General features: G+C 48.5%; 1 protein-coding gene across 3 annotated transcripts in view; it reads left to right on the forward strand.

Annotated features, from left to right (window-relative positions):
• NOS1 (nitric oxide synthase 1) overlaps positions 1-27,591 on the forward strand; it is a 124,515-nt gene that overhangs the window by 55,871 nt on the left and 41,053 nt on the right. For 2 of the 3 annotated variants that reach the window (XM_067550132.1, XM_067550133.1), the window contains 2 exons: positions 9,534-10,783; positions 24,646-24,775. In XM_067550132.1, coding sequence (XP_067406233.1) covers positions 10,062-10,783; positions 24,646-24,775 — 852 coding nt within the window. In that variant the 5' untranslated portion in view covers positions 9,534-10,061. Of the gene's footprint in view, positions 1-9,533; positions 10,784-11,447; positions 11,522-24,645; positions 24,776-27,591 lie in introns of those variants that run through there. The other variant, XM_067550134.1, reaches the window with a different exon arrangement.

The following is a 27,591-nucleotide window of genomic DNA, read 5'->3' on the forward strand; positions in this document are numbered from 1 at the left end:
AGGCACTGCTTTTATCCCTGTTTTACAGATATGAAACTGAGGCCCAGAGAGACTGTGATTGATTTACCCACGCTCACATAGGCAGCCTGTGGCAAAGCAAGGAGTAAAACCTGGGTCTCCCAAGTCATAAGTTAGTGTATTATTCATAGACGTGCGTACGGGGTGTGCAGGTGTGCCCAGGCACACACTAATGCGGGGTGTCAAACACACGGCCTATATTAATACAAATCCGGCCTGCGAACCTTTTTTATCCGGCCCGCGTACCTTTTTGATGTGGTCCACGGCGCTGTCTCACTGTGTTTCCAGCTGGTGCTGGAGGGTAGAGCTGCTGCCGAAAGAGTGGAGGGTGCGTGATTTCTCGGTGGACGGGCACAGCGAGCTGCCGCCGAAAAAGAAGCTTCATTGCACGCTCCTCGCACACGTTCCTCGCGACATTTCACGGCGGAGTCTAGAACATGGCGAGAATTCCGCCAGTGGGTAATTCAAACGTGGCCCGCCGGTGGAATTGAGTTTGACACCCCTGATAAAGATGAAAATGAAAATTCCCTGGGTGCAAACCCTAATGAAATGTGCTGTGCACGTCTATGGTACTATTTAAACTAGTTCTCTTTCATATGGAAATGAGAAGATCATGTATCAATGCAGCATATGTTTACTGCATTGAAAGGCAAATCCTGCTCTCTGTATTCACATGAGTAGCATCAATGGAAGTAAGCAGGATTTGGCCCCTAATAACTGTAATTCAATGTTAACTGATTATCGGAACCAATGCTCTTGGATTCATTGATCACAGATGTATTTTTGCTTGTACAAATCGTTCTCCTAAAGATAACTAAAGTGGTCTAACACCATTTTGCCGTCTCGCTAGAACCATACTGCATCTCTCCATTACTTTCCATTAGTGGAATGCGTCAGCTTTTGTCCAAAATTTGTCATCCTCAGTTCATAAAAGGAGATCTGCAGAAGCTGTGAAAGGTCATCGGACCTGCTTGTGCAGGGAGCCAACATATACAGTACGGAAGCTCAGCCTAGTGAATGCCTTCAGAGAGAATGTTGATGCTTCGCTTGTCCTGCTCTCCCCTCTGTCTGGAACCTCCTTTCTGTCCCAGTCCCTCATGCCTCCGTTTATAAACAGCCCTTTGCACTTTGATAGCACCTCTTTAATCTCCAAGCACTTTACAAAGATTTATGAAACCTTACTATGACTCTGTGAGGTAATCAACTTATCTCCATTGTAGGGAGGGGGAAACTGAGGCACAGAGTGGTCACATGAGTCTAAGGTCATACACTGTCAGTGTCTGATCTGATCAGCACTGAAAAACACTTGTCCTCTCATCTTTGCCCAGGAAGATTGGAAGGGATCCTGTCTCCTTATTTCTGCCTAACTCCCTCTCTTTCTGAAAGGGCTTTGCACCAACAGACTTTCCATAAATTTTAGAGGCATGTAAGGAAAATATTTAACTGTTAAATTTTTAAAAATCTTGGATTTAGGGGCAAATATGCAAAATAACATTGGCTTAAATTCTGCTTTATTGTACCTGTGCAGCTTCCTTGCCTCTTCTCCATGACTGAAGGCCATTGCCATCTGATGCACATTCAGGAGTCTGTATGAAATGAATTGGTGGCCACAGATCGGCTCCTGGTGGGAAAGTATTTGTATCACACACAACATCCTTGTAGTTGAAGCTATGAGACCTCTCTGCTGAAACTGCAAGGGGCAGGGACAAGGGCTGAGTGGGTCACAGAAACTGAACTGTCTTCTAATCTTCACCAGTGGTCCCCGGTGGGAGGGCTGGGGCTTGTTACTGGGACAATGCTGAGCAGGAGCTGTGCTGAGTCCATGCTGTCCTGGCTCCATGGATAAGTCCCCAGGCCTGACGATCTGGCATTTTCCACAAACCAATTTCTCTAACGATGTTGACCTTCTTTGTAAAGTGTTCTAAGATCTATGGGTGAAAAGCTCTGTAGAGGAGCTAGGCATTATTATTGTTTGTTATAAATGAAGGATTCGATTACAATGATTTACTATGGAGGAAATTACCAGAGTTATGCAACATTTAGAATCTGAAGGATATTTTGTGAGCTGTGTGCAGGAGTGGAACTAGTGCATGAAACAATCTGTGCTGCCTGGAGCCCCTGGAGCTGTTCCTTAGGCTTCCCTCTTGGGGCATTTGCCTGGAGACCAGCGTTTTATTACTATCTCTGACTTCTTCCTGAAAAAACGTCTCAGCTAATTGACATGTGATGGCCTCTAATGGGCTCTTGTGCACCTAGGAAAACATTTATAATGACCATGTGTTGACAAGCTGAGTCCTAGATTTGGAGCTTGGCTCCTCATTTCCCAAGCACTATGTGGGTGGCAAATCTGCTCTCTCTAGTCTCCTGTAGTGACACCTTCTGGGCCTTTAGGAAGGACATTGACTAGGCTGGAGAAGATTCAGAGGGACATAACTGATATCAGTTACAGCCAGGAGACTCTCCACTGAAGTCGGCAGAGGTAAAACCAGAATGAGTGAGATCAGAATACAGCCTATGGTGTCTGGACAGAGAGCAGGGAAGGTGTATAAAGGGAAAACTGAGGACAAGTCTGACCTACTGTATCTGCAAGAGTAATTTTTCTGACTGCTAGAGGACCAGTCAGGGCTAAGCCAGCAGAATCGTAGGGCCTGTTTAGGCTCTGCACATATGAGTTTCTATCAGGGGAGGGAAAGATCTCTTTGATTTCTCTCTGCACTTCATAATTCTGTAGGAAACAACTGAAAATTGGTATTTTGGGGAGAAGTGAAAGGCTCGACTTTTTATTTTGCAGGGCTGGAAGATATTTTCTGTGGTCTCCAAACATGTTTCTTAAACTGCTTCAATGATGGGAACATACAGTGATATCGACACCTCTGTGCCCAAAGTATGATTTCCTGGGCAAACAATACAGATTGGAGGAATTACGGGTTACGGGTCTGATTTTTGCTAGAACTCAGTACCAATGGCTCAATGCAGGCACCTGGATGCAGGGGCTTAGTTTCCAGAAGTGCTCTGCATCCAGCTGCTGCAATTGCTCAGTGTGAATGTGGCTGTGGTGTCAGCTTGCCCTTTCTCAGAGGAACTGGTTTGGCCACTCCCCCAACTTACCTGGAAAACATACGTCTTGTCACGAGTTCATCTTATGTTTGTAACTTCACATATGACGCTGCCGTGAGCATTTTGCCTTGATGTTCTTGATCAGCAAATAATGAGTTTTTTTCAAATGATACCACATAAGGCATACCTTGTAAAAACATTGTTACACCAGTGTGCAGGGTGCAAACACGGGGGTGTGTTCTGTCACAGCAGGGCTTGAAGAACTGATTCCTACCAGATCGCTTGCTAGCGTTGGGGAAGGAGATGATCTCTGGGAAGCTTTTTGGCCTGTGAGTAGGTTCTTTTATTGTTTTTAACGTTCTCTCTGTAATGCTTTCACCTTAAGAATAAATGTGTTTGCTTAGAAAGGACTGTGTTGGTAACTCATAACTATGGGTAGTTGCGTCATTCATAGCCTTGGAAGAGAAAGCAAAATGCAGCCGCTGGCCTGGTTAGGCAGTCTGGCTTGTTGGGGATATCACAATGTAAGCAGGGAACTGTGCAGCCTGGAAAAAATGCTAGTCTGGAGGGAGAGAAATGCGGGTCTGTACCCAAGAGGTGACTGCTGGGAGCTGGACGTCTAAGAGTGGGTGCCCTAAGGGACCACGGAGTGGTACATGAACTGTGACAATGACCACTGCATTTAGGTGCCTAGAGAAGTGCTGGGATCGTCTGAAAATTTGGTCTTGCCTGGTCTCAAAAGATCTGTGGGGATGGATCTTAAGCCCTCAAAGATGCAGGATAGTGGCTTGGGCAGAGGCTTGAGAGTTGGGGGCTCCTGTGTCCTTCCTTGGCTCTTTCTGTGACCTGGGCCAAGTCACTTTGGCTGTCTCAGATTGTGGATGTCCAGCATAAAACTCCTTGGGCCTGGTTTTCAGAGGTGTTGAGTCTCTCTGGCCCCCAGTGACTTAAGTTATTGCAGATTTACATCAGTGTGAGAGTCTGTCGTCCCCACCTGCCAAATGGGGATAATAAACTTACTGTCTGCCTCACATGCAAGGATTAAATTAGTAAATGTCCGGGAATTGCTCTCTCAGTACAAATATTCCCACAGTGCCTAGGGACTCCAGTTTTAGACCAGGATCCCGTTGTGCCAGGCATTGTACGACCACAGAACAAAAAGACAATCCCCACCCCAAGGCGCTGACAAGCTAAGTGCTATTGCTGTGTAAACCAGTACTGATAGCAGGATTATCCACCTTGACAATCGCACGTTCACATGGCGTATACGCTGACTGTAAATTCTTGTTTATGCTCCTAGATTATTAAGCTAGTCTGTCTCGCACTCGCTATCCTCTCCTGTGAGCTCAGCGGCCGGGGTGAGGACTGAAAGCAGCCTCAAGGGAGAGCCCAGGCTGCGGTCACTTAAGGCACAGCCGCTGGACAGGCCCGTCGGAGAGACGACTGGAGAGCAGAGCTGCTTGCATGATGTGGAAGCGGCCAGGTTATGGCAGCATTGCCGGCTCAGAAGAGACAATCAGACAAGAGGCTTAAAGGAGATCTGAGCTTGAGAAAGGGTTTGTGGGAAATTCCCCCACTACTGCCACCTCCGATCTTGCTCGGCTTTAGTGTCCCTGTTGCAATGTAGGCACGATCCCCTCCCCCGTCTCGATTCACACCAGCTGGGGGCAGATGATGCGAGGGATGTGTCCATGTTTAGCAATCCAGGGAAGAGGGTCTCCCCCGTCTCCCATTCGCTCAAATGAGCACCCAGTGACAGCAAGTCCCTTTAGGCAGCTGCTGTCCTCCTGCTGCTAGCAATGGCAGAATGAGAGCGAGGGCTAATCAAATACTCTGGATGCAAATGGCTGCAAGGGAGAGGCAGAGATTAATGACCCGAGATCGTTGTGGGACCCTTCTCTCCCTTCCATTCTCTGCCTGCCCTTTTGGCGAGCTCTGGGCACAGCCAGTGTGTAGGGAACTAGAAAACAAAAGGCTTTCTCTCTTCATCTTTGCTGAAATGGCTGTTGGACAGAGGAACAGGGAGACTGTCTGAACTCTGGTTCGTTCCCCTCCTGCGTCTCACTAGTTGTGCATCAAGACGTGCAGGAGACATGTTAGTGAACTGAGCACTTGTCCACAGCGGAGCCTGGGGATAAAAAGGATCCTACGAAGGGAAGCTAGCTAGTGCTGGATTTTCTGTCCCTGCAGTAGCTGAGGGCACTCCCCTGGTTCTGATCTCTTATGTTGGTAAATGAGGACTTACAATAGTGGAAGTGAAATCAGACTCTGGGCCGGGAGAGAGAGACAGATGGACTGACAGGCAGGGAGAAGGTGAGAAATGGCCTCAGTACCCTACAGTACCTGCTGTATTGCTGCTCCTTTGGATAGCTACGACAGTATCTTCTTCTATCTGAGTTGTGTGTAATGGGCACTGTGGAAGGGAGATGACGGGCGGTGGCAGTCGGCCTGTTATCCCATCTTGCCTACACAGATGGAGAGCTGCAGAGAGAGCAGAGACGACAGAGGGGGATGTTAGAGGATAAAAACCTGTGCCCCAAATGCCGCAGTTGACCCGACAGCCAGGTCCACAACCAAAACGATGTTGGCATCAATAAAATGGTTAGAATAAACCGGGAGTGCAGTCTGTCTTAAGTACCCTGCGAGGGGGAGGGTCCCAGAGCCTGGGCTTCAGCCAGAGCCTGAACATCTGCACCACTGCTTTATAGCCCTGCAGCCTGAGACAGCTGACGTGGGCCGGCTGCCAGCATTTAATTGCAGCCTCGATGCGCTCCTAGCGAGCTGGAGAATGACTTTACCCCACAATAGGTGGGTTATGCTGCATTGGAATGGAGACGTGGCTGCCCAGCCGATAGAGGGCCTGGTAGAAACCATATAACACAAGAGCGCTCTCACTTGAAAGCTACACTTGACTTAGTCTGAAGCACGTCCACAACAGGTTAGTAAAACGCCCCCAGCCCTCCATAATGACCGAAGTTTGGGGCGGCTCTCCAGCAGTGCAGTGGCGGCTTTCCGAGAGGCCGGTTCTTCCAGCTGCCATTGGGGGACCCCAAAACTGTGTCCAAGAAGAGATCCCTGAAGAGTCCAAACCTCTTCTCCCCCCTCCCCCATTTATCCTCATTAGCAGACAATAACGTCATGGAAAAAACTTGTCGGGCCAGCAGTTTCAAAAGCTAATCAAGAGGTTTCCTCAGATCACTTATCAGTCAGATGTGTTTGTGCAGAATCCTCATGTCTTGAGGCCCAGAGGGCATGCAGAGATACGCTTCTTGCTTTTCTCCTAAAACACAGATCCCAGCACATCCACCAGAGACTTCATCGGAGGGGGAGGGTGCAGAGTCAGATAAGGTTGAGAAAAAGGCTCCCTTCCCCTCCTGGCTTAGTCATGCCAAGGCTGCACAGGCCTCCAGAAAGGCCTACCGATTTTGGCTGTTGTTAGCAACAAGTATGATAATCAATATTACGCTATCAAGCGGTCCCTGACCCTTTTACTGGTCTATCAAAATCTCCCTGTACTGTCCCCAACTACTATCCCCACCACCAAAGACAAGGAGTTTATCAAAGACTTGTGTTATGAGACCTCTCCTCCCACAAACTCATTGCACTTGTGGCCTCATTTGGTCCCAGAGGAGGGATGTCCTCACACAACACCTTCAGGCTGTTCAGCTCAGGAGCTGGTCTCCTGTTGGAAAGGAGGGTGAGCGCCTGCCCTGTGCCGCACCATCCACTCCCCCGGGGCCTGGGCAGGGGAGGGGGAGTCCATGTGGAGCTCAGCCCAGAGGGTCGGTAGGGCAGAGAGAGCACCACAGTTGTTTTTTTTTTCCTTGCAAACTCAAAGGAATGGCAGCGAGGGTCCGCAGTGAAATGAAAATGATTTTGCCCTGAACCACCTGCACTCCAGCTGCCTGGCAGCGTATCCAGCCCATGTCCTTGAGCTGCTCTGGTTCTTCTTCCTTGTGGCTTTTCAGTTCTTTGCTGTGTACATGGAGATAGAGTGCAGGGAGCAAGGTGGAAAAAGCAGGGAGCCGAGCCTACTTCACGCTGCAGAAGCAGGGAAGTGCTGCTGCTATGAGAACAGGGGACTCCCGCAGAAATATTCCCCCTCGGGCTACGATGTAGCGTTCTGGGTCCTTAGGTGTGTGCCTGCTGTGACGGTGTACACACAATGGCCGGCGGTGGAGGTGTTGCAGAAAGGAGTGGGCAACTCTTGATGAATTCTTTCCCTACCAAAACCAAAGAGGGAGGAAGCACCACTGGGCAAATGGACTTCTACTACCAGCACTTTGCTGGGAATGTGTGCGCTTCGTCCCCGAAATGTATCCTGGGAACGCAGAGGCTGGGCGTTTCAAAGAGGACTGGAGAGTTAGGTGCCCAAATCCAATTGAATCTCTTTTCCTTAGGCACTTTTGAAAAGCCCAACCTGAGAGTGAAGAGCAGTGTGGTGTTGGAAATGGGGCCGGAGGGTGAAGATCTTGGGAAATCCTGGGGTTTTCCTCCCCTGGGAATTACCCACCCAGTACCTGCCATTTGGTGCAATCTAGCCTATTGTAAATGCAAAATAATGTTTCTTTACAAATATTTTGCTGAGCCCCTGAGTAAGTTGTCCCTGGCAGGGAGGGTAGAGCAGCCTCCAGGATCGGGGTGACTCCATCCGAGAAACAGATCCAATCGTGCCCTTCATTCTGGTAGCAATGTTAACCCTTTGCACATGTTGCTGCAACGTGGGACAGAGCTGCACAGCAGAGCTGGGAGGGTTAAATCATTTCTCTCTCTGCATAGGATGAGAGCCGGAAAGCGGCCCCTCAGTACTGTCTTGGATTATTCTTTATTCTTTTGCCCTTTTGTTTGTTTGGGCTGAACTGCAAATCACTCTGCCTTGCAGAGAGCTGACTTGGTATCAATGTAGGAGAGAATGAGCTAATGCTGAGCGTCTGCTACACAGACGAGCCAGGCTTCTGCTCCTGGCAGCTCCTGTTCCTCCCTTTGGGCACTGGCTGGGACTCGGCTCCCTGCTGCGTGCCTTGCTGGGATGCTGCTCCCATGCTGGTAGTTCCCTCAAGCCAGGACCTGGCCCCTGAGGTCCTGCTCGCTTTCACCATTGCTGCAAGGTCCCCATGGCCATCTGGCAGGGGGAGCACTTCCCCCACCTATAGAAGGTTTTTCCAACTGCAACTACTGTTGTTTTTCTTCTCTTGGCTGCATGAGAGTTACGTGAGTTCAGCCAACAGGCTGCTGTTTGGCTGGCTGCCTGCTCTTTTCTTGGTGAGAAGAGAAGCTGAGTGAGAATGTGACTTTACGGAATAAAAACACCCAGAATATGCACGCTTGGGGGGGGTTTGTGACCATTTGCTTTGACAGGCAAATTCTTCCCTTCCACCCAGCCAGTGACGCACAAGCAGCGGGCCAAACGTTCAGCCATGGAGACTCTGTCTTAAATGAGCTCTTTAATATTCAGATTTCAGTTGCAAGTAAAAGAAACTGTGTCGGGAACACTTCTGGTTTGTAGTGAAGTGAAAGGAGGAGATGAATTGGGACCAGGTGGTGATACCATTGCCTGCAGTGGGACTAGTCGAGGAGTAAGGTGCTACTCAAGGTGTGTAAGTGTCTGGGCATCTGTCCCTTGATCTCTTCCCCAGTTAGGGTTGTTATATGATTTTTGTTTGTGATTTTCACTCTTTCTCCTGGACCCTCGGCGCAGGGTCAGCATTCATATGGAAGGGAGGCATGGACCTCTCTGGATGCTCTTGAAGCTAGGTCTACACTACACATCGGTATAACTACACATCGGTATATACTACACTGACATCGGTATAACTACGTCGCTTGGGGGTGTGAAAAATCCACACCCCTGAGCAGCACAGTTATAGCGACCTGTTCCCCCGGTGTAGACCGTGCTGTGTCAGCGGGAGAGCTGCTCCTGCTGACGGAGCTACTGCCTCTCGTGCAGGTGAAGTAACTACCCTGACGGGAGAGCTGCTCCTATCGGTGTAGTCGTGAAGCACTACAGCGATGTAGCTGCAGCATGTTATGTGTAGACCTGCCCTGAGTCATCTCTGCCGGGCAAACTTGGGCTCATGAAGATACTTTGAAGAACAGGGGCCAGAGCTTTTGCTGGTGTAAACTGACATAGCTCCATTGAGTTCAGTGGAATTATACTGATTTATACTAGCCAAAGAATTGGTCCCAAAGTTTCTTTGCCAGGACTTTATCCCCTATCTCTGCACTACTCAAGCCAGACAAACCAGCCAGTGGGAGAGTTTGCAAAGGGGCATAGGAAATACAGCGTGGAATGGTTCCAGGCCACAGCCTGCCTTTGAAATACAGCTCTGGAGAGGATACCAGTGTTGAGTGTTTCATATCTGGGTGGCTGTAGCATTCAGATCTCTCTATGGGGCCCATATATAACTCTGTCCAAGCTCACGTCTTTCTCTCTCCTTTTTTTTAATTCCCCTTTACAGATAAAGAAGCTCAAGATCTATCCAGAACCTAAAAACTAGTTCTCAGAGATGTCCGTGAAGTGAGCCAGTTCCCAAGCATCAGACCAAGGGATGGTTCAAAGCTGTCATGTCTCATCTCTAACGGTTTGTCCCTGAGCCTCTCTTCAGCTGAGAAATGCCTAGTTCAGTGTGTGCTCCCTCCAGACCAGCCTTCTGTTGGTGACACGCTCTTGCTATCCCAGTGAAGATTACCTGGGCTGCTAGCATCGCTACGCTATGAGAGAGAAAGCAAGAGAGAGCGGAGGAAGGAAGGAATGAATGAATGAAATTATGCTGCCGAAGACAGAGCTGGAACTGATGTGCAACGACTGATGCTCTGCAGAATTTGCAACGAGGCAAGTCATTCTAGAGCCAACAAGTTCCTCCTCACGAGCAGAGATAAACCGTGCTCTCTTCTCAGCTGCTCATCTTGCTGCTCGGCAGTGGGCTAGTCTGTGCTCAGTGGGTCTAGTGGTCTCAGGCTGCAGGCTAGAGGACCAAGGGGCTACAATGGAAGAGAATGTGTTCAGTGTGCAGCAGATCCAGCCCAATGTCATTTCGGTGAGACTCTTCAAACGCAAGGTTGGGGGTCTTGGGTTCCTGGTGAAGGAACGCGTCAACAAGCCCCCGGTAATCATCTCCGACCTAATCCGGGGAGGGGCAGCTGAGCAAAGCGGCCTCATACAGGCCGGGGACATTATCCTGGCAGTCAATGGCAGGCCTCTGGTGGACATGAGCTATGAGAGTGCCCTGGAGATCCTGAGGAGCATCGTCTCCGAGACCTATGTGGTTCTGATTCTGAGAGGCCCCGAGGGTTTCACCACTCACCTGGAGACCACCTTTGCTGGAGATGGGATGCCAAAGACCGTTAGAGTAACCAGACCTCTGTGCCCAGCTGCAAAAGTGGTCGACTTGTCCAACCCAAGTATCCACAGCAGAGATCTGCAGCAGGGTGCGGACCTGGCTAGTGCCACATGGGCCAGGGAGAACGGGCAGGAAGTAGAGTCCCTTGTGCACGTCAATGGTGTGTTCACCAGCATCAAAGGCGAGGAATCTTTGAAGGGAAAGGACAATACCAGTGCCAATCCTTGCTTGAACGGTGGGGTCGAAAACAATGAACTGCTAAAAGAAATAGAGCCAGTCCTGAAACTCCTGAAGAGTGGCAGTAAGGAACTCAATGGAGATGTGCCAGCCCAGGCGGAGACAAGAGATGTAGAAGTCCAGGTGGACTGGTAGGTACCTACTTGCATTTTTTTACATCTGGTGCAATGTACAGGTTATGGTGACGCAGCTCAGATGGGTGTGGTGGGGTCTGGTTAGAGCATGCTCCAGATCGCAGACCCATTGCCCAATAAGGCAAGATGGTCAGGAGAGAGGAGGGGGGAAGGAGGACGACAGCTAGCAAGAGAAAAAGTGGGAGCAGTGTGTAGGAGAGATGGAAATGGAGGTAGGAGGCGGACAGATGAGTGGGGGAGAAAACAGTAAGCGGGCAGGCAGCATGGGAGAACAGAAGAGGAAGGAAAAGGAGATTGGAAGAGGACAAAGGGAGGGGAAAATAAAATTCCATGGATACAGGAGCTAGCCGTGTGGTATACTAGGCTTGGCCCTGAATGGGTACATGGGACACCTGGCTTCTATTTCTGGGTCTGCTGCTGACTTGCTGCATGACCTTAGGCAGAGTTGGTGCCTCGGTTTCCCCATCTGTAAAAAGAAGCCGATGATTTTGGCCCTCCTAGTACAGTGCTTTGAGCTCTCTGGATAAAAGGTGCCATATAAGAACTAAATCTTTTATTATTACAAATCATCCTTTCCCTGAAGGGAAGCTCAACTTGCTGTAAAGAATGCTTCTAATGGGCAGTGTATTTCCAACTCCTCTCTGCCTGTTTTGCCACCCAGCTGTTGGAAGGAAGTCCAATCCTGCTCCTTACGGAAAGCAACGGGAGTTCATCCATACATGTCAGTGAGAACAGGTTTGGATCCTAGATGTGCAGTTCGGCTTCTCTATTTTTACACAAGCAGGAGAAATGCTGTAAGCGGAGAGTCTTTAAAGTGCCCCGGAGAGCTTGAAAAATTAAGTTTCACTAGAATGTAATTGATGAGCTGCATAATTTTCCCCCTGTGTTTTAATTGTTGTTAATTGTTCTGGTGTCTGTGTGCTTGCAGGAGCAGGCTCCTTCCTGATTAGCTCTCTCTTCCTTTCCTAGGCCCTTCCCCTAAGAATCTCAAAGCATTTTACCAATATTTAAGGCACGTCTACATAGCAAAGACAGCCCCACGGCAATGAGTCTCGGAGCAATGACTCCGGCAATGACTCTGGCTTTGGGGTCTTGCGCTCTAGGGCTAAAAATAGCAGTGTAGACATTCCCTGGGCTGGAGTCTGGGCTCCAGGGAAGAGAAAGGGCAGCTGACCCCAGGCTCCAGCCTGAGCCCAAATTTCTCCACTGCTATTTTTAGCCCAGCAGCACAAGCCTGGGTCAGCTGAGCCAGACTTGCTGCTGCAGGGTGGTTTTTTTGCAGTGTGGACATACCCTGAGCCTGCCAGCCCCCTTGTAAGGTGGTGGTTCTTACTTTACAACTGGGGAAACTGAGGCACGGAGAGGCGAAAGCCAATATTTTTAGAAGTGATCACCGATTCTGGTCATCTCAGTTTTTGGATACGTGGCTTGAAATGCCTGTGGACCTGATTTTCAGAGGTCCTGAGCATCCTAAATTCCAGTTGTAGTTAGTGGGATCTGCAAGAGCTCCACACCTCTGAAAATCAAGTCTGTAGCTGTCTCAGGTTGGGCACTCTAAAAATAGAAGGATGCAAAAGCAGTGGTCACTTTTTGAAACCTGTCGAGCTGAGGGAGTCACCAGCATCACACAGCGAGTCAGCAGCAGAAGCGGCAGTAGAACCCGGGAAGCTTGATCCCACCAGTTTCTGCTGCCCTCCTTTGTTCACTACAGTGATGTCACAATACAGCACGGCTGGCATCGCAGCAACGTCTGTGGACTTTACTGTGAAGTCACAAAGACTCACTGTGATGTTGCTGAAGAGGAGGGGAAGACCGATTGTAGAAGAGAAGGCACCTGATGATAAACCAAATGAATGGTTTGCCAGGCTAGGAAGGCAATAAGCCAGGGTGAAGCCAGTGTTTATACGGGAGTTTGTTGGTGAATTCGTCTGTTTGAAAGCCACCACACTGGCATTTCTGAATTGAAATTTTTGGTGTTCAGGTGAAATTTTTTAGCTAATTTGAGGGGGGCGGGGGGGAGAGGGGGATTTATTAATATTATTTTATTTGGCCAAACACTTGAAATTTTCTGCAGGAAAAAAAATCCAAGCAACTTCAAGAAGCTCCATGATAAACCTTGCATGATTTTAAAAAAAATGCTGAATCAGTACGCTTCATACAGAATCATTGTGAGGAAAGGTGAACAGCTTCAACTCTCTGGCTTATGAAGAGAGGCCAAAGAGCAGAGAGAGTTCTCATACTTTATTCCCTGAGGGCCCTGATCCTGTGCAATGCTGAGCACCACCTATACCGCTCATTGAAGTCAGTGGGAGCTGAGGGTGCAGCATCGGGTCCCCAGTGAAATCTGTCTTAAGCAGCTATCCTGAGCACCAGCAAGACTAGGTGGCCCTGAAGAGGTTCGTGTTTAACTACCCCTCAAGCAAAGAGTATGCTAGGATCCCAGGGGAAGTTTTAAAGTGGTCTCTGGAGAGATGCTCTGGCCAAGGCTTCATTGAGAGGCTAGTATAAGGTTGAGAGGGAGCGTGAAGCCCTGTAAGGATGGAAAGAGCGATGGCATTGCAGTGCATTGTGGGTGAAATCCTGGCCTGAGTGAAGGTGAAGGCAAAGCTCCTTGTGACTTTGGTGGACCCAGAATTTCACCCTCTTTAAATTCCACCAGATTTTCCTGCCCTCTCTGACCCCTCCACGTTTCACTGAGGTGGGTTTCATTCGATGGCATCTCACCCTAGTCTGGAAGGAATTTGCTATGTGCTGCATTAAAGCTTTTAAACTCTTTCACTTGTTCAAATGCTCTCAGCTTGGCTACTCAGCTCGTGTGGTGGGGGCTCGGTGCCAGTGGCTTTAGAAAGACATAGAAGAGCAGAAACCCTGCAGGGAAACCCGCAGAGAGCAGCTCTGTGGGTCAAAGAGTGCTTTCACCCTTGAGAGAAACATGAGCCAGCCGCCCCATCCCTACCCACCACTGCATTGGGCTGAAGATGGTCAACTCATTTCCTGTGCTATCTGCTCAGTCTGAAAGAAAGCTGATGCCTTGGGGAGGCCTGATCATCCGAAGAGAGACAGTGGAACAAGTGCAGAAAACCTAGGTACTGGATAGCAGGATAACTATGCAGATGCCATCGAAATGCCTATAAAATAAGTAACCCTTAGAAGAATTAGAGAGTGGTTAGGTGAGGCTCTGGCACCAGATCCTACAGGGTAGGCAAGGTTTCAGAAGGGGAATGGGAGATCTGCAGGTGAATCCCAATTATTGCAGGTGCTGATGCTCCTTCCTCCAAGGTCACTACTGAACATATGCCTCGATACGGCGTGAAGGGGACACTGTGATTTAAAGATGCCGTCTTTTGGATAAGATCTAAAGCCAGGTGCCAACCGCTCACGGTCACTAAAGAGCCTGTGGCACTTAGTCTCAGAGTAAAGGTGTTAGTCTCAGCTACAGTCTATTGTGAGTAATTGTGTTCTGCCTCCTTAATCCCCCCCTGTATTTGTAGCTGGGTGCCACATTGTTCTCTTCCTGGTCCTTTGTGTAATGTGGCATGTGCTGTTAAACAGCTGCTGTGTGCTCCAGAGATGGTGGCATTTCACTAGTGGATAAAGCCAGTTCCCTTTTGCAGAGCCTTAGGGATTCTCTGGAACAAAAGGATTGGTGCAAAAGTGGAGCTTATAAATAATGGGTCAAATAGTGAGGGTCTTATTCCGGACCAACTCCCTCTGAAACGAATGAACATTTTGCCCAAGTAAAAAGTGAGTAAGTAAAAGTCAGGATGTCGGCTCACTACAATAATGTCTGAGGTAAGAGATACAAGAAGTCACTAAGACTGCAGCTGGCAGGAGGTGGCTAAATTGTATCCTAAGCTTCCTTGGTCTGCATTCATCTGGGAAGATGCCTCAAATATTAATGTCATCCATTCACTGCTGTTTTCTGGATATATGCTCATCCTGTGTGTTTGCTGTATGTCCTCAGGTGGGCTATGACCACAGCTGAATGTGCATTACTCGGGCAAACCATCTGTAACGGTGCTAATATAAAAATACATCCTGGAAGTGGGAAGAAAGGTATGATGAGAAGCAACTTCTCATCGTAAGGGTCTCGGCAGGCTACAGGGTAGAAATGGAGCATAATTCATTCATTGCCAGCTAACCTTGTTCTATTTTTGACCTTCAGCTGGAAGAGAATTGTCATGTCCCATCTCCTTTTCATATTGCCAGTGTTTATTTTATATAACTATCTCTCTTCCCCCCCCCTCCTTTTCCCTCTAAGGCCAAGTTAGCTACATAGAAACATGGCAGTTTTAGGCAGTGATGGCCTAAAGAACAGTAACACTACAGAAAGTGGTCTAGGTGTGTGGAGGATGGAGTTTGTTTTGCAAAGGATTGAGAAATCTGGCTTTGTTCTGTAACAGAATAAAATCCCAAAATTTTACGATTCTCCATGAAGGAAACTTCTAAAGAATATTTCATTTTGGGGCAATCAAAAGATTCTGATTTTGACTTTTTTATTTTGTATTATAATATACATTATATTATAAACACAACATTTTTTAAAAAAAAATTCATAACAAAGAATTATACACTTATTTCCGGAAATGTTGAAACAGGACGTTTTGACATTGTCAGAATGTCCTTTCTGGTTTTCTTCTAAAACAAAGTTCCAGTAAAAACAATCCACTTTCGTGAAGTGTTTTGATTCTGTTGGAACCACATAATCTGACAAAGCATGGTTCTGTTGAAGTTTCACCTACCAGCCCTAAAAAGGCAGACTGCGTGGGAATATTCTTACAGGATACTGTAGTATACTTTTCCCTAAGGGGTTGCATTTGTTCTTGTGCCTTGAATTCCATCTATTCAAATGACTGAACTGCTTCATAGTTGAGAATCTGCCTTGAGCAGTGGTAGCTAAAATCCTGGCCGTGGGTCCATATGGCCTGATACATTCTACATATGTGGATTTCCACTTCAGTGCAGATGTTCTACCTGCAGGCAGCATTCCAGCCAGGCTGCTGTGACCAAGAAAGGAGCATTGCACGCTGAGATCTAGCCAGCTGCAAGCTGCAGCTCCGTGTCAAAGATGAGAGTGACCTCAGTGTGCTGTCTGATGCTTTTAAGGTATCCAGTGCAGCCTCCCGCAAGCTGGGAGGTCATGTGGTCTAGTGGTATGGGTGAGTCCATAGGCATCAGGAGATGTGGGTTCCACTCCAGAGTCTGCTATTGGCTCATCAAGTAGCTTTAGACAAATCACTTGACCTCTTGGTGCCTCAGTTTCCCCAGTAATTAGGTCCTGTTTGTAGAGTTCCTTCAAAAGATGAAACTCTCTATAAAATACTCCATAGCAGCATCATTAAATTGCCAGGGAGGGAAAAATTGGAGTGCACCATGATTTAATATCATGTGGCTGAGCTAGGGGCTAGATTTACATCCCTGGGGCCTACTGCTGCTCCTACTGAGGTCCATGGCAAAGGTCTTACTTACTTTAGAGAGACCAGGCTTTAACCCTAGGGGCAATACAGTTCACGATGATTCACTGGCCAAAAATAAGGATCACTTGGGAAATATGCAAGATCTCAGTTCCCTGGGAAACAGCCCAGGAATACATCACCTGAGCATACAGAACTCCTAGGGCCATGCTTAATTTGGGCTGGGGCGAAGGCTTGGTAATTCATGGTCCCAGCACCTCTGGAATTGCCGTGTCAGTTGTGAAAGTAAAAAAAAATAATTGCTTGAGCCCTGGCACTTAATTGCCTCTTTCATTGCAAATGAAGCACTGTGCTGGGGGAGGGGAGGAGGGTCACCAGAGGTGGAAACTCTCTTGGGTACGTTGAATCCTACCCTTGCCTATAAAGAGAAGAGCAGACACGGGCAGCCAGCGGTTGCTGTTCGTGGCAGCCAGCATTTGTCACTCGCAGTCTGATGAGTGGACTGCTGAGAGGAAAACGTACAGCCAGGAAGTCAGAAGGCACCAGTAATGATATGGAATGTACCGAACACCTGAACGTAAGTCGAATTTAGTATAGTAACCTTAACCCAAGTTTAAGGCAGGTGGAAGTGCTGACACCAGCACGGCCATGAGATCACAGCACCCTGCAATTCACGTTTCAGCAGGGCTGAGCAGATATTTATTGGCTGTCCCCACAGGAAAAACAGCTTGACTGATGCCTGATGAGAATTTCTCTCCTGATCTGGTGATGTAGTGATGGGATTGTTTTATCTTTTGTTTTGTTTGTTCTGCCCCTTTAAGTCTCCAAGGACACTTCTCTTTACTGAGGGGACTCTCTCTCAGCTCTTTCATGGGGACTTTATTTTTGTCCTTTCTTGTTTGCTGATGTGCTTAATCTAAAAGAAGACATTTATGCTGAACATATCTTCTGGCTGCTCTTTGTGTATTGGAAACCCAGCTGGGGGGAATGTTGTATTATGCAGTATCTGAAACTGACCAAACCCCAACTGATGCCAATGAGGGTTTTGTGTCCGTAAAGGCTTTTGGGTCCCGATGTGTGAATTCCTCTAACTCCCGCAGTAGTGAAGGGGATGTCCAGAACCTGTTTAGTACCTTTAACAAACACTTATTAAATAAAAAGACACCACTAAACATAGCCACCTCCATTACTTAATCCAAAACCTTAGCATAATTCCTCAGATGCAGCATCTCCTCCTCAGGGCACAGGACCCCCAATGGTTCCACACGAAGTTCTCTTTCGGGAAGCTTTTGCTCTTTGGATTCGTACTTTTTGAACGCCCTTTTATTTATTTATTTATTTATTGACCTCACTTTGCTCATTTGTGATCCTGTCTGCGAGAGCAGCCCCGGTGTGCGGGCCTTGTTCCATCTTGGGCAACTGCATCCCGCCTCTTTCCAGGCCCTGTTTGGGTCTAGTCGGATGTGACGTTCTCCGCTTCTTCCCCGAGATGACTGCAGAACGCTGCTGTGCACTGCCCCTTGTTCATCCCAGGGGGGTTGCGTTTCATTGCTTTGTGAAGCGTGGGATTGCCTCTTTGTACTGGCGTGTAAAGTACTTTGGGATGTTTTGACCTGAGAGCACGGAAAAGCTCGTTGTTACTCTCTGACGTCTGACATTGGTTTGACCCCAGCTAATGGAGAGAAAAGACTGGGCAGTAACTTCTTCAGCGTTACAGACCATGAGCTACGACCTGGCGTAGCTGCTTGTGGCTGCAGCAGAGCACAGTTCCTTCTGAGCCTGAAATGTTCCCCAGAGCAGGAATTGCCACCTGAGGCTGTGGGAAAGACCAGAGAGAGGGTGAAGGAGAATCATTTACAAACTACCTTTTGGCCCATCTTAGTGGATGGTGGTGGGTGATCCTGCCAGAGGAAGCTTACGGCAATGCCCAAGGGCAAAGTGAGATGGGACAAGAAAGCTGTTCATCCTGCACAGCCCAGAAGAACACACACACTCTCCTCCTCTCACACACAGCTCCTCTCCCAGCTCATCTTGGCACAGACTCCTAGAGCCAACATATGCTGTTCACCCAAGTGCACGCCCAGAGGATTTTGGCTGCATTCTGCCCATTCCCAACAGCAGCTTAGCCTTCTGGTTACTGCACTCAGTGTTGCTCACGGCATCAGTCATAAACATTAGCCTTCCAAGCTCTTATTGGTTCATCCAAACAGATCCCAGGAATCAGAGCAGCCAGTTCTCTCTCTCGTCTATGCATGGGAAATTAGAGAACACCTACTGCCAAGCAAACACAGAGGAGTAGTCCCCAAACGACAGACTTTTCCATTAATTTATTTTTTCTGAAAGGCTTTGGGGAAAGCTCTCGGAGGAACATGGCTGCAGCTTCCTTTCTACTTCATCACTGTAAATTCAGCAAGATCGTCCCATTAGTTGAAAGAGAACGGTGGGCTCTTTCATTGCTTCTAAGCAAGCCAGAAACGATTCAAAGGATGCTGTAGAAGTTCAGAGACACCTCAAACGAGAGAGGGGATCCTTTAAAAAGAATTTGGATTTGAAAGCAGATGTAGATCTGTGTTACCGGCCATCCGTAAAGAGCTGCTGTTGATCTGCAAGGTCTTAGTAATACATTTTCTACATTTCAGTGTGTCATGGCACTGGGATGGTTCCCATGGAACAGGAATTCTTGCCACCTGGCAGCTATTCGAGCATTACCACTGATGTTGAACTTTAACAAATATCTTAGTAAGGGCAGGAAATCTTCAAAAGATTTGGAATAAAATTTCCATAAGCATCTAAGTCCCTTTTTAAAAGGTGACCTAGGCTCCTAAATCACTTAGGTGTTTGAAAAATTTGCCCGTGGATGCTGGATTCAGATAACACTTTGACTATCTATAACAACCTTTAGCTGAGAATTTCAAAGCACTTCACAAAGATGAATAAGTAGTTTTACCTCCCTGTTCCCAAGGGGGACAAAGAGGTGCAGTGACTTCCCGAAGGTCACACAGTAAGTTGGTGGTATCATCCAGCATACTAACGCAAGTGTCCTGACTTTCGCTGAAAAATTCCGATGCTTTCTGGAGCTGTCTAGATCCCTAAGTCTCTACAACTGAACTGGAGATCTCCTTGCAGTGTCCCGTCACCGCCTCTGCCCAGCCCAGCCCGGCCCAAAGCCGCAAATGAAGAGATGCGGAGAAATGAAAAGTAACTTTTGAAAAATTAAATAAATGGTTTGGAACCTCAAATCACATTCAGGTTTGGTCTTGTTTTACCCAAACCGGTTCTTCCCTCCTGCCATCTCTTCAAACAGCTGAGCTGACCCGTTAACCCTGTCTGTGCCTGCAGGAAAGCAGAGCTAGCCACAACTTTAAACGATTGTGAAGGACAGCGAGGCCAGAGGTGGGCTGAACTGGTTCCCGGCACAGTTCCTGCTAGCAGCCCAACACCACAATGATGGGGTGACTGGAAGAACCAAAAATAGAACGAATGGGCTGATTTCTCCGTCCAGTGTGGATCTCCCAAGCAGCATAATAGCTGAAACCATGCTATGGATGTGGGAACCTTTGGACTTTGCAAACAGACTGGTCTCTGGGGCAGGGCCTGTGTCTTTCTCTGGATCCATAAGGCACCTTGTGTAGCTATAGCTCTGTATAAATAGTAATAACCAACCAATTTCAGCCATGATTCCAAGCCCCATGGGAAGGGTTTTCAAAAGCTTGCTCCTGAGCACCTGGCCTTGTAGCAGGTTTGGTTAATATGGGGAGAATGTCCCTGTTAGCGTAGCATGGATTGTTTCATTGTGGGATGGGTCTGGCTGGGTTCTGGCTGCAGAATGAAGAGGAGAGGCTGTAGCTGGGGTGTTTTCATCCGACTTGCAATGCACGAGGTTGACACCTGCAGGGATTCCAGCATGCTTGCAGACATCCACTTGGACGGGCTTGTGTGCGCCTTCCTGGCAACGGCAGGGTCATGGGGGGCTCCTGCAGGCAGATGCTCGGTATCGTTGCTGAGTCTTGTTTGGAATATCTGGCACTCTTGGGCCACCACTGGTTCCTGAAGGAGCCACCCCTGAGGGAGACCAGGGGATTTCCTGAGAGAGGGGAGGCTGCAGTGAAGGGGGCAGGGGAAGCTTTGTAAACTGCAGGCTCAGCCTGTGGAAAAGGCTCCTGCAGCAAAGCCCTGACCTTGAGGGACTTTCACTTCTCTGGCCCGGCCTTCCTACACATTCCGATTATGTCATGTGCCCACAGGTGCTTTTCTGCCTGTGCTGCTGTTTCCCCTCCCACCACTCCCCCGCTGAACTCACTCCTGCTGTGGAAGGAAGGAGGTAACTATGCAGTGGGAATTAGGATGAGGGATGAGAGAGGAGATGCCAAGTGCCAGCCAAAACCTGCTGCTGGGGAAGCCTGGAGGAGTACAGGTCTGAGCAGGTCAAGGGCTGCTGGGGAACTTGAAGTAAGCCCAAGCAAGTAGAACAGCACCAGTGCTTGGGGCCTCCGAGGAAGGGGAGGAGGGAACTGGTGCTGTGTGGGCAGCATCCATGGATCAGTGGTTTCAGTCTCCAAGACAGCACCCAACATCTTGTATCAACAGCCAAACTAAATGGATGCAGCAGGAGGGAGGGATGCTATCCAGTGCTCCCCTCCGCTTTGCTGCACCTGCCCCTTCTCTCTGCCCCTAGTCGGCCTGGGAGATCTGACTTTAATGAAGGTGCAGGACTCTGTAATTTAAACAAAATTCACCCCTGTGTATTATCTGTAGCTTTTTCGGGATATGGTTTGGATCAGTGAGGCCAGGCTGGGAGGAGAGGCTGTTTACAGACCTAGGGAATCAGATGGGTGTTCACTCAGGTGGGTTTGTGGATGAAGGCTTGGGGACGGGAAGGCACCCAGCTCTTTTTTAGAGTTGTAGCTGCAAATGGAGACAGCCCCACCTTGCTGCCACTCTCTGCATTTCTAAGGACTCTCCAAATACATCAATGCTGCTAAATCAGAGAGTTAGAGGTAATGGGTATTTTTTACTAGGGAGAGAGAGAATTCAGGAGCATAACATTTTGCGTCTGATATTTGTCTGTAGCAGCATCAGAAGCATCCAAGATGGTTTTTGTTGTATGAACTAAAATGAGGATATTATGGGCCTTCCAGGGCAAAGCTTGTGCATTGCAGTATCCCAGATAGGTTAATGGACTGGGACTCAAAAGGTCTGGGGTTAAATCCTGGTACCACTGAAGTTGATGGCAAAACTGCCCTGGGCTTCAGTGGGGCAGCTTTTCAGCCCTGGGTTCTATCTACATCTCTGCCACTTACCTGCTTAGGCCCTTTGTCAAGTTCCTTGACTTCCCTGTGCCTCTGTTTCCCCTCCTACTCTTTGCTGATCTTGCCTATTAAGACCGGAAGCTCTTTGGGGCAGGGATGGTCTCACTAGCAGTAGGTCTAAACTACAAATTTGCAGCTGTGCTGGTGTAGTGCATCTGGTGAAGAGGCTGTAAGCCAACGGGAGAGAGTTCTCCCATCCATTTAATAACTCCATCTCTATTAGAGGCGGTAGCTGTGGTGGTGGGAGAAGTTCAGCCACCAGCACAGTGCCCTCTACATGGAGGGTTATGGTTGGTATAACTACATTGCTCGGGGGGTGGATTTTTCACACTCCTGAGTGGTGATGTTCTACCAAAGTAAGTATGTGGTGTTAGACCTGGCCCAGGTGTTTGTACCATGCTGGGTCAACAGGGTCCCAATTTTGGTTGGTGCAACCTAGGGCTGCCTGGCAGGGGATGGGGGACAAAAGGAGCGGTTTGCCCCAGGTTCTCCATTTGAAAGGGCCCCCAAACCGAATTTGACGGAAGGGCAGCCTGGCCAAACCTGAGTTGCCCTGAGATCCCCTGCGCCAGGTTGGAATGCCCAGCCCTGCAAGGACAGGAGGCGCCACTGCGGGGGGAGTACAGGTGGGTGCACTCTCCAGTGCCCCTCACCCCATCCCCCAGACCCTCCCTCTAAGCAGTTCTGCACCCTTGCTTTCTTGATTTCAGTGGGTAGTGTTCTTCTTACACTCTTTCGTCTCTCTGGTCATATTTTTGGAAGTGGGGGGAGTCCTCAGCATCGGATTTTGTCCTGGGCCCTCCAGAACATCTCTGTGGCCCTGGTGCAACATGCATATAAATAATACTAGCAGTCTTGGAGGCATCGATAAAGATGCTAGGGCTTGACTGTGCTAGCAACCACAAGTCAAAGGAATGATGGTCCAGTGGTTAGGGTCACTATCTTGGGACTCAAAAGATGATCTGGGTTCCGTTCCTGGCTCAGCCCTTGACACCTTGGGCTAGTCAGTTAGCCTCTCTGTGCCTCAGTTTCCCATCTGTACAATGGGGATAACAGCCCTGCCCTGCCTCACGGGGGTGTTGAGGGTAAATACGCCAACACCTGTGGGGGGGGGGGTGTTCAGATCATGCCGTACAGGGGCCATATAACTACCAAAGCACAGGCCCTGCTCTGAGGAGTTGCTGTATTCCCTTTCTGTGACATTCCTGTGTTTTTAGTTCTCATGCACAGCCGTGGCAGGGTTTGTGGCATGGCACAATAGGTAAACTGTGCGAGGCAGGCAGGAGTGGGGACAGCACAATGCAGAACATTCACAGTGGGTTTGATGCATTTGTTAGCCTGCATGTAGCACGTAGGCATGATTTTGCATTTATCAAAGTGTCGGGCGTGTTGTCTTCGACTTTGAATGGAGCAGATTAACTTATGGGTGAGGTTCTGTATTTTATCTGATCAAAACCCTTTCGCATGCCCAGAAGAGCCAAGTTAGGAAAAGAACAGTTTCCTCCTCCTAGAGATGACAGACAGGAATTTCAATGAAAAATACAAGCCCTGTTGGGTTTGAACTCTGTTGGAAATATCAAATGGAGGCTTTCACCCAAAGGCTACCCCGGTGTTTAGAAACTATCCATGGGATCTGGTGTAACATTTTGACTGCTGGAAGGCTCTGACTTCATTCCACAAATGATGTAGAAACTTCTGGAGTGACTGGAATAAAAAGAAATAAGCTGAATGCTGTCTACCTAATTTATACCAAAAGCCACATACATGGGAAAAGTCTCATGAAAGTTAATTTGCTACGTGCGATTCCCTACTACTTAAGCTGCAAATGGTTTCATGAACAGGTCATCTATTCAAAGTATGTTTTGAGTGCCATGTTCCTGATTAGGACCTGGTCCAAAGCCTACTAAAATCAGTGGAAAGGCTCTCCCGGACTGCAGCAGGCTTTGGATGGGCCTTAGCTGTGCAGCAGGAATAGCTTCTCAGTGCTTGATGTTGTCCGGGGAATAAACATCAGACCTACATAAAAAGAGAGGAATTGCCAGAGCGGTTTAGAACAATAGCCCATTTAGTCCAGTAATTTATAAAACCCGAACTGTGGGCAATTGAAGAATAGCATTCTTATGGAAAAAGTTTCTTCCCAACCCTGGACAACAAACAGCTGGCTTATGTCCTAAATCATAAGAGCTGATATCATAGACACATTTTAATCCTAGCTAGTGTGACTGGATTGTTTTCTTATAACTCAAATACCTAACTCCTTATTATCTTAGTGTTTTAGTATTCATATTGCAGTAGGCCTTAGACACCTTATTGGAGCCTACTAAATAATTATTCTCAATAATATCTTGGGGTGGTAAGTTCCACAGGTCAATTCTGCATTGTTTTGTTGGTTGTTTTTTTTAAAAAGCAAAACCAGTATTTCTCTGTGTCACTCTTAAATTAAATCTGATCCAGTACAGGTAATAATAGCAATGTTCTTTTTCTTACAGTACTTGTCTCTTAGCACATTAATCCTCCAGTCCTGGAAACACAAGTGATTTTACACATGTGAGTAGTCTCACTTCAGTGGAATTCACTGTGTAAAGTTACTTCTGTGCACAAGTGTTTGCAGGACCAGGTTCTCAAAGCATCAAACTCTCCTCCCTGGAGAGCTATGTCATTTTGTTGCTTCCCACTCATAAAAAGTAACAAGTCCATCTCCCCCTCCCCAGCTCTTTTAGAATAACCGCCATCAGCCCTGTATTTTATCCCCTTTCTTTCCAATCCTGTTTGTAAACTAAGGCACCTAATTTATTTCATTGCGTTTATATATCCATGATTACGCTCTTTGTTCTTATTCAGTTGGACAGCAGCGTGCTTTAGGGGCAGAGGGCATTGTGTACAACTAAAATGAGGCATGGCTAACGTTTCTCTCGCTCCCATGGTGGCTGGTGCTGGGAGTGTTAGTCCTGTATCTAAACTCTCAGCAGAGGGGAGTAACAGTTGCGTGCTCACAGCACACGGGCTCGGGTTCATCCCCCGTGCGGTAGGCCAGAGAGAGAGGCTTTGTGGCAAGGGTGAGCAGGCTAAGATCTCCGGCGGGGAACAAGCGGCGTGCGGCTCTGTGAATGAAATGACTAATTTGCCCCGCCCTCAGTTTCAGGGACGTGGACAAGTCCCAGAAACCCATGCCAGGAGGAATGGAAAATGACAGAATTTTCAGTGACCTGTTTGGGAAGAGCAACATGCCCGTCGTCCTGAACAACCCCTACTCGGAAAAGGAACAGGTAGGTGCCCGTGTCCCGGCGGCTGCTGCTGCTCTTCCGAGGTGGAGATCTGGGGGGGTGAGAAGGGAAGGGGTGGAGAAGCATAAGATTGGCTGCAATCCGTTTGCGGTGGCTTCTCCATGTGGGAAGGGAGCTGTGCTAGAGACCCGGCCTGCGGGGGAGACTTCCTTTAAAGCTGAGAAGGGCTGTGGCAGAGGGAGCACACTGATCCTGCTCCCACAAAGACCACTGATTTCAGTGGGAGATGAGCTCCGCACCGTGCAGGTTGGGACCTGGGGCGTGTCCCAGGTCAGAGGCTGCTGCTGCGCTGAGAGCAGTGGGCTTTACAAGCCTGGCGGACAGTGGCCCATGTAAGTCTCCTTTCTCTTAAAGCCACAGTCATGCGTGGTCTGGCTCCGGGTTATAAGGTAGCTCAGGAAGAGGTCGCTGAAGCCTCGAATCGCTCCATTGGGTTGGATGCCGATAGGAGACGCATTTTCTGTGCCCCAGGGTGCAATACTCGAGTCCTTCTCTGAGCACATGACACCAATGGCCCAATCACGATGATCTGTCCATCTAGGTGTGGCCCAGTTCCTCCAGAGCAACCCCCTTTGTTGCAATGGGATCGCACTGGTGCAACTGCGAAGGAAGTAGGGCCCATTCAGTCCAGAAGCCATGTAGCTGGTGGGATCCCATTGCTGACAGTGGGGCTGCAACTTGCACTGGCTGAGAGTCACTGCAGATCTTTGCATCCTCTGTGCAGAGCATAAGTGGCAGGGTCCAGTGCTTTCATGATGGAAGGATTGCTTGTTAGCTCAAAGCTGAGGATTCCCGTTGTTCCAGCCCATGGCCAGAGTGGGACATTCAGAGCAGAATGGGGTAGCATGTTCTGAACAACAGATCCCTTGCGAGCAAAGCCCTTAGAGGTGGTAAGCATATTTCTGTTGGCATTAATGTAATTTGACCTAGCAGTTCAGGTAGTGTTTACATGGGGCTCTTCGTCTCCTAGCGCTTGGCAAACATTCATTACTTCTCACTCTGCCTTGCTGGAGAGGCATTCGCCTCGTGTTTGCAGAACGGACAGAGAGGTAAAGAATGTCACTCCCACGTCAGTGGGATCGCACCACGGGCAAGGCAGTGCAGAATTTGGCTACTGGATTTATTGGGCCAAATGCTCTTTCTCAGGCGGGAGCGGTGTCAGAAGTAGGGCTAGGACATGGGCGTTCCTGGCACCTAGCCTGGTGCTGAGATCATCACATTGCCTTGGCTCCCCCAGCTGTAACTCTTGGTAGGCCTCGCGGCAAAGAACATTTTCCTTGGGGAAAAAACAGGTGACCATTCAAATGAAGAAGTCCAAGAAAAGCCACATTGCCTCTGCTCAGCTTATTAACTGCCCGAAAAAAGGGCTGCACAATGTGGGCCTGACCACCTAGCCCCTTCCTGGCCAGGAACAATCTTCAGGGCACGCACATTTGATGGAGTGCATGGAAGGCTATTTTTCTTTCATGCTTATATTGGTCGGCTCCTGCCCTCTGGACTGGTGTTAGACCACTTGCCAGCTTAATATTTTATGTCCATTATTTATATTCCAGTAGTGCCGATCAGGATCAGGGCCCCGCTGTGCAGGTCAAGAGCGGGGCCCCACAGTGCTAGGTGCTGTACTAACAAGTAGGGTGATGTTGTCCCTGCTCCAGAACATTTACAGTGCAAGAGAAGATGTGATATAGCTGTGGTCATCACTCTCCTTCCACCTAGCCATTATCTGGCCCGGGGAGGTGAAGTGACTTGCAACGCTCATGTAGGGAGTCTGCAGCAGAGTTAGGAATGTAACTTAGCTGTCTGGACTCCTAGTCCTGTGTCCTAACGACTAGATAGTTCTTTCTAAAATAACCTTGTTCTGCTCTGTCCAAGATCACAGGGTCTCCATCGCTTGGCACACTCTCTGTTCCTTGAGAACCTGAGCCTGAAAGGGGCTGAGCGTCTTCCAATGGGTGACAAGTCCCTTAACTCCCACTGCAGTGAGTAGGGCTATGTCTACATGACAGCCTATGTCAGCATAGCTTACATGTGAATAACTCTCCCTCCTCTCTCCCCCACCCCCGAGCGACGTAAGTTACACGATGTAAGCTCTCATGCGCACAGTGCTGTGTCGGCGGGAGAGTTTCTCCTGCTGACATAGCTTCTGCCGCTCACAGCAGTGGTTTTATTATGCCAACAGGAGAGCTCTCTCCTGTCAGCACAGAGCGTCTTCACCAGATGGGCTGCAGCAGTGCGGCTGTAGCTGTGTGTATAGACATGGCCTAGGACTCAGGGGTTCTTGGTACCCATGTGGAGAGCTTACCTCTCCATTGAGCCCTCAGTATACTTAGCGAAGTGACCAAGTGCAGGCATTGTGGTGGACGACTTACAAGTGGGGTGTTTCCTTGTGCCCCCAGGAAATAAGGGGCCTGGGAGACCTTTCTAAACATCTCAACCTGCTCCTGGAGTTTAAACCTCTCCGGCATGGGTGACACCTGCCAAAATTGCATGATAATTGGATGGTTTTTTGCTATGATCTTTCCAAGGGAAAGATCCACTCTTCAGTCCCTAACTAGATTTTATAAAATAGACTGTAAGGGCTTTTAAATGTTTGTTTAAACAAAAACCACCCCACCACACAACCTATGGGGATGTGCACGCAGGAAATACAGCTCCTAACCGAGGTTCAGTGGCGGGTTTAGACTGACGAAAGCCAGACAGTTCAGAGTGAAGTCTGAAAAGCTGTCCTTATCTCACCCAAATGCAGCCCCATATTGCAGATGATCTGGTTCTCATAACAGCGTCGATGATCTTGCCAT

This window comes from Emydura macquarii, unplaced genomic scaffold (genome assembly GCF_026122565.2).
Source record: "Emydura macquarii macquarii isolate MOO-44397 ecotype Brisbane River unplaced genomic scaffold, CSIRO-AGI_Emac_v2 contig_1254, whole genome shotgun sequence".
In the NCBI taxonomy this organism is placed as follows: Eukaryota; Metazoa; Chordata; order Testudines; family Chelidae; genus Emydura; species Emydura macquarii.